This window comes from Bufo bufo, chromosome 3, assembly GCF_905171765.1.
Source record: "Bufo bufo chromosome 3, aBufBuf1.1, whole genome shotgun sequence".
Classification (NCBI taxonomy): domain Eukaryota; kingdom Metazoa; phylum Chordata; class Amphibia; order Anura; family Bufonidae; genus Bufo; species Bufo bufo.
In genome coordinates this window covers 639,034,133-639,046,756 of record NC_053391.1, presented here as the reverse complement: position 1 = coordinate 639,046,756, position 12,624 = coordinate 639,034,133, and the positions used below count along the sequence as shown (strand labels likewise).

General features: G+C 44.9%; 1 protein-coding gene across 1 annotated transcript in view; it reads right to left on the bottom strand.

Annotated features, from left to right (window-relative positions):
* Positions 1-12,624, bottom strand: part of MTMR6 (myotubularin related protein 6) — a 92,458-nt gene that overhangs the window by 18,622 nt on the left and 61,212 nt on the right. Inside the window, exon 11 of the mRNA XM_040426192.1 lies at positions 11,146-11,346. Within this exon, the coding sequence (XP_040282126.1) occupies positions 11,146-11,346 (201 nt within the window). The remainder of the gene's footprint in view (positions 1-11,145; positions 11,347-12,624) is intronic.

The window sequence follows — 12,624 nt, the reverse complement described above, 5'->3', positions numbered from 1 at the left end:
TTAGTGAACTTTCTCCTATTGGAAAGAACCACTTGTTGCCAGAACTATTTGCCATACCAGGACTTAGGAACTGGGAAACTTATGGAGTGACGAGAATTGGACAATTAATTAAGGACAAGATATGTAAGTCATTTCAAAACCTGCAGCAGGAATTTAATATCCCTAGGGAGTGGTTCTATAAATATCTTCAAATAAGGCATGCCCTTGAGGTCACGTTGCGGAAAGGATGTGAGATAGCTCAAATGGAGGTGGTTCATAAGCTTGTTCTTCCGACAGGTGGAGGGAAAAGAGGGTTAATATCGCAGGTGTACGCTCTTCTAATGGAAAAATTCTTAGAGGGATATCCGCTTTCAAGAATGAAAAAATGGGAGGCTGACGTGGGAGATATGTCTAAGGATAAGTGGGAAGATATATTGGAAGGGGTCCCCAAGGTGTCCTTGAGTGAACAGGGCAAACTGTCCCAACTATTTATTATACATAGAGTGTACAAAACACCGGTGTTCCTGAAAAAGATAGGAGTAAGAAGTGATGACAAGTGTCCAAAGTGTATGGAAGATGGTGCAGACTTGTTGCATATGCTGTGGTCTTGTCCGGTAGTTGGTAATTATTGGGAGGAGGTTAGGAATATGATTAATAGCAAACTGACATTGGGAATTCAAAAAGATCCTAAGGTGTGTATTCTGGGGTATGTGTCTGAGATTGGAGGGACTGAACTGGTTAAGGTAGCTGTGGGGAGATTGCTATATGTGGCCAGGAAACTGATTGCTATGAGGTGGATCCAGGGAAGTCCGCCTACACTGAGTGAGTTTGAACGGAAGGTGCATGACATGATGATATTTGAAAAAGGGGTGTATGTGAAGAGAGGGTGTCCTCAGAAGTTTGATAAAATGTGGAGTGAATGGCTATCTCATACCCATGTGGTTATATAGGCTCGTAATGGTCAAGACCAGTTGTTAGGGTTGGGGGGGTTAGGGCAGGGTTGGGGGGGTTAGGGCAGGGCTAGGGGGGGAGGGATGTTGGGAAGGGTAAGATATTGGTAATTCTATGTCTAAAATGCTTGTTTTAGCATATGTACACGTAATGTACAGATACGTGATAAAACTGTGTGCTGGTATCTCTATGATTACTGTTGTTCACTGATTCCACACGGTGGATAATGCAAAGAAAGGAAAATACAACGTATTGTTCTATGTTTTACTATGTATTTATTGTTCAATAAAAACGATTTGATTTAAAAAAAAAACCTGCAGCAGGAATTTAATGTTCCTAGGGGGTGGTTTTATAAATATCTCCAAATGAAGCATGCCCTTGAGGTCACACTGCGGAAAGGATGTGTGATAGCTCAAATGGAGGTGGTTCATAAGCTTGTTCTCCCGACTGGGGGGGGGGGGAAGAGGGCTGATATCACAGGTGTACGCTCTTTTACTGGGAAAATTCCTGGAGGGGTTTCCGCTCTCAAGAATGAAAAAATGGGAGGCTGACGTGGGGGTTATGTCTAAAGACAAGTGGGAAGATATATTGGAAGGGGTCCCCAAGGAGTCCTTGAGCGAACAGGGCAAACTATCCCAGCTATTTATTATACATAGAGTGTACAAAACACCGGTGTTTCTAAAAAAAAAGGTTGGAGTAAGAATTGATGACAGGTGTCCAAAATGTATGGAAGATGGGGCGGATTTGTTACATATGCTGTGGTCTTGCCCAGTAATTGGTAATTATTGGGAGGAGGTAAGAAATATGATTAATAGCAGAATGACATTGAAAAGCCAAAAGGACCCAAAGGGTGTGTGTACTGGGATATGTGTCTGAGATTGGAGGGACTGAACCGGTCAAGGTAGCTGTGGGGAGGTTGCTATATGTGGCCAGGAAACTGATTGCTATGAGGTGGATCCAGGGAAGTCCGCCTACACTGAGTGAGTTTGAACGGAAGGTGAATGACATGATGATACTTGAAAAAGGGGTGTATGTGATGAGAGGATGTCCGCAAAAGTTTGATAAATTGTGAAGTGATTGGTTATCTCACACTCATGTGGTTATATAGGCTCGTCAAGATCAAGACTAGTTATCAGGGAGGGGAGCGTTAAGGCAAGGTGGGGGGGGGGGGGGGAGGGTTTTGGGGGGGATTAGATATTTATAATTCTTTGTTTCAAATCTATGTTTTAGCATGTATACACATTATGCACTGATATTGGATAAACTGTGTGTCGTTATTGGTACGGTTACTGTTGTACTCTGAATCCACACGGTGGATAAAGCAAGAAAGAAAAAACAACGAATTGTTAGTTGTAACACTCTGTATTTATTGTTTCAATAAAAACGACTTGATTTAAAAAATAAGTGACGGGGGGGGGGGGGGGGGGGTGTAGTGTAGTGTAGTGGTGCTTGGTGCAACATATTACTGAGCTACCTGTGTCCTCTGGTGGTCGATCCAAACAAAGGGGACCACCAGAGGACCAGGTAGCAGGTATATTAGACGCTGTTATCAAAACAGCGTCTAATATACCTGTTAGGGGTTAAAAAAATCGCATCTCCAGCCTGCCAGCGAACGATCGCCGCTGGCAGGCTGGAGATCCACTCGCTTACCTTCTGTTCCTGTGAGCGCGCGAGCCTGTGTGCGCGCGTTCACAGGAAATCTCGGCTGACGCGAGATGACGCGTATATGCGTCGCTGAGCGCAGGGCTGCCACCTCCGGAACGCGAATCTGCGTTAAGCGCTCCGGAGGTGGTTAATATAAGACCTCCACAGCATCTTGCCCCCTTAAAATGTGACATCCATAGTACCTTACCTGTTAACAGTGACCTCCACAGCACCCTGCACCCTAACAGTGAAGATAAATGGCTGAGTTGTTATAGAAACCTGGTGTAACTGTGTATGTCAAGACTGAAGGACCTGCGAGCTGCTAATGGATAATAAGGGTCATGTGACTGTGTGAATAGCAGATAGAATGGGAGTGCAGCTGCCAGCTCCTATTGGCGAATACATTATTTTTTTTATATAATTTCAGGAACAGTACGTCCTAGAGAGCTGAGACCCGGTCTAAAACCTTCCCGGACACCTGATGTACCTGTGTGCCAAATTTGGTGCAAATCGGTCCAGTCATTCTATAGTGAAGGCAGGGAGATGCTGTCCTCCAGTATATAGGGAGAGTTATATACTATACTATGAATGGCAGTTACACGTTAAACCTGCTGATGCTTCTTTTTACGATGGCTGTAGTGGATGCTCGACCATGACAGATTCCTGCTATAATGGCTGGGATTGGAGGAACCTCCGAGCCTAGACGTTTAAAGAGAATGGGTCATGAGTAAATGACCTGTTGTTTAAATAATGTTTTTATGTTAAAGATATTTTTAAAAGATTTTGGATGATGTTATTTTTAATTTTCCATGTCATTATCTACATTTAAACAAAAACCATAAACTCCTGCAGTTTTCGCACTGGCCACTAAGTCAAATAATAGGCACCACTTCTTGGTCTGTACAGAACACTTTCCTGCAGTCATCTTATTATTATTACAGGCAGGATTAGAATGACGGATAGTACCTATATATACAGATAACACTAGATCCACTATTCACAATAGGTGATTGTCAAAGTGTTTCCATCCTGATCTCTGCACAGGTCACAGATCATGCCTAGAAGGGTCTCCCATAGAAGTCAGTGAGGTCCCCTCCTGTCCACTGTGTCTGTGGCTGCTGTAAAGCATATCTCTAACTGCTGTTATCAACAGCTCAGGCAAGATGGACGCCCCTGTAATCAGTTTCAGGAAATAGAATTTAAAAAAAATGTACAAATCAGAACAGATTAGAAAAAATGATACATGTCGCTATCTGGTTTTAACTGGAAGAAAAACACTGTATGTGACAAATTCCCTTTAAACCTTTTAGATGCCAAAGCAGTCAATAGTGACTGCAGCATCCAAGTGGGTGGAGTCGGAGGGCCCCCTCTGTTACCCCTGTGATGAAATTATGGGGTGCTGATGGGTTGCCATGGCAGATGAAGTTCTAAGCATGGCCTCCAGATCTACCATGCATGGAGGCTTACTGGGCCTTGCCAGAGTAACGCAGCGTATTGCGTAGGGGAAGAAACAATTGCATGTCCGAGTACACTTGTAGGACTGATAAATGTTGAAATAATAATAAAGTGTTACAAAAAAATCCAAGATTTCCCTATTGTTATTGCAGCAGTCAGATCAACCAAAACGTTGAAATTGTCGTTATTTGTCCTACATAAACACTGTAAAAAAAAAACAACACAATGCCAGAATAGCGGTTTTTGGACCTTCCTAAGAGTGTATTAAAAGCAATCAAAAAGTCATACCGCTCTGCTGGCGGAGAAATAGAAATAATACTGTATGTAAAAATATAACCCTTAAACATTTATCAAATGGTTTACGCCACCAAGTTGCAAATAATGGCGCACTGGATATTTGCATCTTTTCACTTCTCTCGCTACTTTTCCAAAATGGTGAGAAAAGGGGCGTGGCCTCCTAGAGGTGATCGCTGCAAAAATCTCAATGTGACTGTGTCACGTGAATGTATCCTCTGCGATTGTGTTAGCGCAGCGGAAACACATCACCATATTGGCTATTAGGGTCTATTCAGATGGTGCAGTTGTGAAGAGTATTTTTCTGTGTGGTGTAAAAACGAACCGCTAATTACTTTGGTTTTATGGTGTTAATAAGCATCACATGGTAAAAGAGTATGGCATAAACCAGACCTGGGCAAACTACGGCCCGCGGGCCGTATACGGCCCGGCGGACCTTTTAATCCGGCCCCCGGCATTTTTGTTGCCGCCGCCGCCGCCGGCCCTGTAACAGCACGGAGTCACTGTCCGGAGTGAGGAGGGGGCGGGGCCCGCGGCCGCTCTGCGCTCCGCTCTGCTGCCTGGCCTGCCTGTCTCTTTAACAGAGCAGACCAGTGGCTGCTGGAGCGTGATGCAGCTGCCGCACAGGCAGAAAGAGGAAGGAGGCGGAGCCCCAGCCAGCAGCCACAGCTAAAGCCAAGCAACTAACAGAACTTACAGGTATTTGGTGGGGGTGGGGGGGGCTCATATAGGACAGGGGGACAGTGTGTGCTTTCCTGCCTGCTACTACATCACCCCCCCCCCCAGGGATTGTGGGGGTCATTAAGGGTTGGACTTGCTGCTGATGTTGAGTGTGCCAGTGTGTGTGTGTCCGTCCCTGTGTGTGTGTGTCTGTCCCTTTGTGTGTGTGTGTGTGTGTGTCCGTCCCTGTGTGTGTGTCTGTCCCTTTGTGTGTGTGTGTCTATCCCTGTGTGTGTGTGTTTGTCCCTTTGTGTGTGTGTGTGTGTGTCTATCCCTGTGTGTGTGTGTCCATCCCTGTGTGTGTGTGTTTGTCCCTTTGTGTGTGTGTCCCCGTCCCTGTGTGTGTCCGTCCGTGTGTGTCTGTCCCTTTGTGTGTGTCCGTCCCTTTGTGTGTGTGTGAGTGTGTCTGTCCCTTTGTGTGTGTCCCCGTCCCTGTGTGTATGTCTCTCCCTGTGTGTATCACCTTGCCCACAGTGTTCCTATGTCTTGACGCAGCTGCTTCAGAACGTTCTGTGCGGGGAAGAAGATGGAAGAGGAGGCAGCGCCAGCATGGAGTCTGTGCGATAGACACAGGGAGGCACACTAAGGACGAAGGTAACACTTCCACATGATCTACACTAGTGTTATCTGTGGTTTTACATAGGACTGCAGGTAACACTACTACATTATTTAGCACTAGTGTTATCTGTGGTTTTACATAGGACTGCAGGTAACACTACCACAAGGTTAGCTCACACAGGGCGCCTGAACACCTAAGGCCGGCCCTGGCTGCGCACCCCAGCGCCAAGGGATGACGTCACTGATGTAATATGCCTCTTATATGTGGAGAGCGGTGATGTCACAGATGTAATATATTACTTATAAGTGATATATTACATCAGTGACATCACCACTCTCCACACATAAGTAATATATTACATCAGTGACATCACTGCTGTCCACATATACCGGTAAGTAATACATTACATCAGTGACATCACCGCTCATCACATATATGTGGAGAGCGGTGATGTCACTGATGTAATATATCGCCTATATGTGGACAGCGGTGATGTCACTGATGTAATATAACATTATATGTGGAGAGCGGTGATGTCACTGATGTAAAATATCACTTATATGTGGAGAGCGGTGATGTCACTGATGTAATATAACATTCTATGTGGAGAGTGTTCATGTCACTGATGCAATACAGCGCTCCAGATGGCGACCAAAATGGTCGCCAATGCGCCTTAAAATTTGCAGATGGCGACAAGACTTGTCATAGGCTACAGGCCTGAGGTCTATTTGGTAGTGAAATCCCAGCGCAGGCAGGCATGATGATGTCATCACGCCCGCCTGTGCCAGGACGCGGTGATTTTATGCAGTATTGAGTTTAGCCTTTTGGCCCGGCCCTCCAAAATATTTTCAGTTTCTCATGTGGCCCCATCGAAAAAATAATTGCCCACCCCTGGCATAAACTCATCAGTGCCCCCTAGTGGCACCTGTATGAAGGGTACTAGGAGCTTTGTATCAGAAATAAAAAAGTCTGATATTAAGAAATGAATCAGCACAAAATGCTAGACATGTGTTTTATTTTTATTTTTTTGGGGGGAAGACCCCATCGTGCAGCGCCGTCCGTTAGTGTGTTACGTTTTATGGTGGAGCCTTGTGCTATATCTGGTTCCCCTGCTATGGCTATATATATATATTAGTATGGGAGGGAGAGTAAATGTGCTGTCCTGGGATGTGCATGGTATGGGTAGCATGAACAAAGGTATGCAATATTTAATGAAGTTAAACTATTTCATCCAGCTTCAATCGCTTTACAAGAAACACATCTTCCATCTGCTACCGGTCATCTGATTAATAGGGCTGGGACAGGGCACGGTTTTCATTCTACCCATACCACACACTCCACAGGTGTAAGTCTCTTAATTCATAGAAGTATCCCCTTCGAGTGTTCCAATGCTATAATTGGCTACTTTTGGCCTACTCCTACAGGAACTGGCGCATTAGACACCCCAATAAGTGAAGTGACTCATGCCAATTTAGTACATATAGCTCCATTTTTCGTATTGATTTAGCCCTGGGATCGGAACAGCTTCTGCCCTGGGTCTCCGGCGTAAGTTACTGTACCCGCACCCCTTCTGATCGCTCCCCACTTTTAGTTACCCCGCAGATTCCCTACTCCCCATTGCTACGGCGTACTGCTTGGAGGGTAAACCCATTTTGGCTGCGACTTATTCCCCGCGATCCGTTGAGTGCCTCATTGAGGGAATTTTTTGTCTTAAATGTGGGATCCGCTTCAACCCCTACAGGCGTTCTTGCGGGGGGTGATCATGAAGGGTATAGTGAGTATTAAGTCTAAAACAAGGGAAAAAGAGCAATCTTTAAAGATTGCTGGGACCCGCACCTATATAGAGAACGGAGCCCTGCAAGGTAGTGGCTGAAGGACTCTGGTCCCATAGAAGTAAACGGGAGCGTACCTCGCATGCGCAGCCCTGCTCCTATTCATTTCTATGGGACTGACGGAGATTTTCGCCAGGCCCCATAGAAAATGAATGGAGGGCGGCTGCGCCATCCTTCACTTGCGGGGCTCCGTTCTCAATATAGGTGCGGTCGACAGCGGATGGACCTGCACCTATAAGACAATGGGGGCATCATATCCTAGAGATATGCCCCCATTCTCCATGATGAGACAACCCCTTTAAAGGCTACTATATGAATTTATATGCCTCACGGCCTATGGCTAGTACAGAATAAATTTAAACTTACCTAGAGGGGATATCTCTGCCTGCTTTATCTGTAGAACATCAGGTACAGTTGGACTCCCCTCTTCGGTTAGAGGAACTAGATGACTTTTTCAGAAACTCCCGGTAGCCTCGGACAATGCGGGAGACCGGGTGGTATTGTCACTAGATGCCGCTAAGGCATTTGACAGCACTGAATGGGGCGTCATGAAAAAGATGGGGTTTGGACCTAAGTATATTATATGGCGCAGTTATTATATTCACTACCACAGGCATGTATGCAAGTTAATGGTTCCATTTTTGAAATCTTCAACTGGGTAGGGGGACACGACAATGCTGTCCGCTTCCCCCCTTACTCCTTGCTATAGCTATTGAACCACTGGTGGCCCAGATTCGAGGGGGCATGGCTATAGAGGGCTTTAGGCACGGTCACAGGGAGGAAAAAATAGTTCTTTATGCAGATGATATGTTACTATTTCTTGCAAATGCTGCTGATTCACTTGTGCATACTATGTCCACTATACGTACTTTTAGCGCCTACTCAGGGCTGCACATTAACTGGGAAAAGTGGGTTCTTCTGCAAGCAGACCCTTGGCAGCAGCATGGGGTCCCCGTAATGGAGGAATTACAGTGTGTCACCTCATTTCAGTATTTAGGAGTAGTGGTATCCATGAAGCCTAAAGAGTATATCCCTTTAAATATACAAGCTCTCCTGGACAGGTGGCAAGCTAAACTCGCTGCCAATCGTGGGTAGGACTCCCCTTATTAAAATGATACTTATGCCACAAAGGTTACATTTTTTATATAACTCCCCAGTTTGGGTCCCAGGTCACATCTACCAAAAGATAAATAGATTGTTTCGTTCATTAATATGGAAGGCTGGCCCCCCTAGAATTAGGCTAGAAAACCTGCAACCATCAATTGAGGAGGGGGGTCCAGCGCTGCCTAATATGTGGCGATATTTTCTCCATTTTGCTGAGTGGGGCTCATCCAGTTCTGTAGATTCTAATGCCTTTATCATCCAGAAGGTGGTAGGTTACGGTCCCATTTTTCTAAAACTTGAGACATGTGCTTTTCAACAGGCGGGAATAGGAAGGCCAATTTTTCAGTTGATGTACAAGGTTTGGGATAGGGGCAAACAGGAGCTGGGAATAGAGGGCAGTACGTATTGTGCGCCTCTTTGGAATAACGCCAGATTTCCGGAGGTGTATGAACTATCACAACTTGATACTTGGCGATCACAGGCCATCTGTATAGGGATGAGGTTCTTAAATCATTCACCCAGTTACAGGAGGAGTTCCAGATACCCCACACCACATCTTACTACCTCCTTCAGGTTAGGCGTGTCCTGCAGGCCCAGAATAAACGTAGATCTATTCTCCCAACTAAATGTGTTCCATAGGACTTATTGAAAACTGGGCTGATCTCTGCGCTGTACAAGCCCCGTGTCTACAGGAAGTCAGGAACTCATGGATAAAGGGTGTTGGGGAGATATCTCTCGAAGTTTGGGACTGGGTGCTACAACAGACTAAGTATCTGTCCATCAGTCCTGCACACCGTGGATCTCAACTGTTTTTACTCCATAGAGCGTACAATACCCCATATTTTATTTACACAAAATTGGGGTACACGATGTGCAGGAACCCCGGCAGATTTATTACACGTTTTTTGGAGCTGTCCAAAGCGGTTAGTCTTTTGGTCCGCATTGATAATGGAACTCAGAAGAGTTTACCAGGTCTCTATACCACAGAATCTCTTAACATGTGTGTTGGGATATGTGGACAACCTACCCCTGCACGACGGTGATAAAATGGCTAGGCAAAGGTGTTATATACCAGGCCATCTCTGTGGAAAGTCCCGGAGGACCCCACTCTCTGCGCCCTACTACTCAAGTTAGAGAAAGGAATTGTCATCAAAAGGGGAACATGGATAGAATATAATGGATTGTCTGCCCTTGGAATCGGAAGCACACAATCTCAGTGTATTAGGAAGTACTATAGAGATTTGACCTTCTATAGTATAATAGGGACTACTGACCGATTTATAACCTATTCCCTATTTCATTTTTTTTTCTCATTTGCTGGTGGTTGCTGCAGGAGAAGGGGGGGTGATAAGGGTTGCGGGTTTAGGGGGATATCAATGTGAAATATCGTACTTTTTATATTCTTTTGTATTCTGGAATACAGTGCTTTGTAAAAAAAAAAAAAAAAATGTAAAAAAAAAAAAACGCCATGACGATAAAGGATGAAAGTTCACCACTAAACTGTATGGGTATGCTATGAATAAAGATATGCACATGAGTTTATAGGCACAAATACAGAAGAGCCTATGCCAACTTTGTAATTTGGCACAATTTCGCAATGCAAACACCATCTCTGATATGTGGTTTCCCATAGGAAATTAACAGAGCAGTTCAGTGACAAGTTAAGCACTGCTACATCTGTAAACATATGGAAAAATTGAGAGGTAGCATTTTTTTTTTTTAAAGGGGTTGTGCCACGAAAAATTTTCTAAAATTTTTAAACCAGCACCTGGTTTTGAATACTTTTGTAATTGCATGCAATGAAATCCATCGGTATAGTGCTACCTGATGTTGGTTAACCTTTTTATTTTGTGTCCACCTCGCTCAGTTTAGATCTTCAACTGCCACATCTTCTGTTACAAGCTGTGACAGTTACATGGAAAGAGCTGCAGCAGAAAGGACACACTCCCTGAGCTGCTAGGCTGAAGATAATCTAGCAGAACAATTGAAATGAATGGGGAGATCTCTGGATCCATGTAAGGTACAGGGCTGGTTCTAGCTTTGTTAGGCTACTTTCCCACTTGCGGCAGAGTGATCCGTCAAGCAGTTCCGTCGCCAAACAGCATTTGTAGACGGATCCGGATCCATCTCACAAATGCATTGCAAGAACGGATCCGTCCCTCCGTTTGTCATACGGACAAACGGATCCGTTTCTATTTTTTTTCCACAGTTTTACCGGTCTGCGCATGCATTGCAGTATTTTTAATGCCGGATCCGGCACTAATACATTTCAAATGTAAATGAATGCCGGATCTGGCATTCCGGCAACTGATCCGAAATTTTGGATGGAGAGAATACCGCAGCATGCTGCGGTATTTCCTCCGTCCAAAACGCCGTTCAGTGACTGAACTGAAGACATCCTGAAGGGATTGCTCTCCATTCAGAATGCATGGGGATGAAACTGATCAGTTCTTTTCCGGTATTGAGCCCCTAGGACGGAACTCTATGCCGGAAAGGGAAAACGCTAGTATGAAAGTACCCTTAGAAAGAGATAGTCGTGTACTATACGCTGTTCAATTTTCATTTTTTACATCAATCATGAGATAACTCCTTTAAGTAAGAACCAACCTTAGTTCTTCCCGCTCTTTTTCACACTTTCCAATAAAATTTCCAAACTGACAGGAATGTACATGTTCATGTATCTGGAGTAGAAAAGCTTCGCTGAACTCGAAGGCCTGAGGGAATTGTTCGGTCAGATGCCAGACGCACTCCAAGAACTGCGTGAACACCGGTGAGATCTCCTTGGAGTCGCTGTCCAGCTGTCCGCACCTAGAACCAAATACATAGTTCTTCATTTTCCAAGACTGCAAACAGCATAACAACAATGGCGGTTAGATGCCAACCAATATGGCTGATCAGGTTAGAAAAAGGTAATCTCCCAACCTAACGAGAATACTGAATAGCAAGTCTTCCTATTTCTAACACACTATGGGACACAGGAATGTATCACTGTGTAACCCGGATGGTCTGCACACAGCAGCGGCCATACTGATTGCTATTCAACATTTTTCCTCTAGTTCAATCTAATAGAGTCCCTGTACTTTCACACAATTTCATTTAATAGAGAATGGTGTAAAAAGCTAATTTATAAATCACTTCATTTAAAAAATCTGCCTGCATCCACCTGAAAAAAAAGCTGTAAAGTCATGGCCCCTAGGGGTCTCACTTCCATCCTATTCTCAGTCCACTGCCTGTTGTCAGGCAAGATCCGTCCCTAGTAACAGAGACAGAAGACGGCAGAGAGGAAGTGGAGGCGTGGCAGAGAGGAAGTGGAGGCGTGGCAGAGAGGAAGTGGAGGCGTGGCAGAGAGGAAGTGGAGGCGTGGCAGAGAGGAAGTGGAGGCGTGGCAGAGAGGAAGTGGAGGCGTGGCAGAGCTAGCTGAGTTCCTGAGCCTGATAGAAGAACTGCTTCTACATTGCTGCTGAACATCAGAGGAGCCTGCTGTGTGCCTAAGGCCTCATGCACACAAACATATTTTCTTTCTGTGTCCGTTCCGTTTTTTTGGCAGACTGTATGCAGAAACATTCATTTCAATGGGTCCGTAAAAAAAAACCCCCAAAAAAACGAAGTTACTTCGTGTGCATTGCACAAAAAAAATAGAACATGTCCTATTATTGTCCACATTAAGGACAAGGATAGGACTGTTCTCTTAGGGGCCAGCTGTTCCGTAAAATACAGAATACACATGGACTTCATCCGTATTTTTTGCCGATCCGTGTTTTGCGGAACACAAAATACATACAGTTGTGTGCATGAGGCCTAAGTGTGATCTCCCCCTCCATATGTGTTCTGTGAGCTCCAGAGATGCAAACAAACATACTGGGAAGTAAGAAAAAAAGACTTCCTAGCAGTGCAGTGCTGTCAGATTCCACAGAAGAGAGAACCCCCTGCTTCTGAGACAAATGTATCTAGCTGTGCAGCAGCTAAAGACGGGAACAATCAGGCTGAAAAGACCTTAGGGAAGCCCAAAATAAACCTATTCCTTCACAGTTATGATTGTAAAAAGAAGCACAGCCATTATGCAAACTCAGGTACGCTTTAAAACTC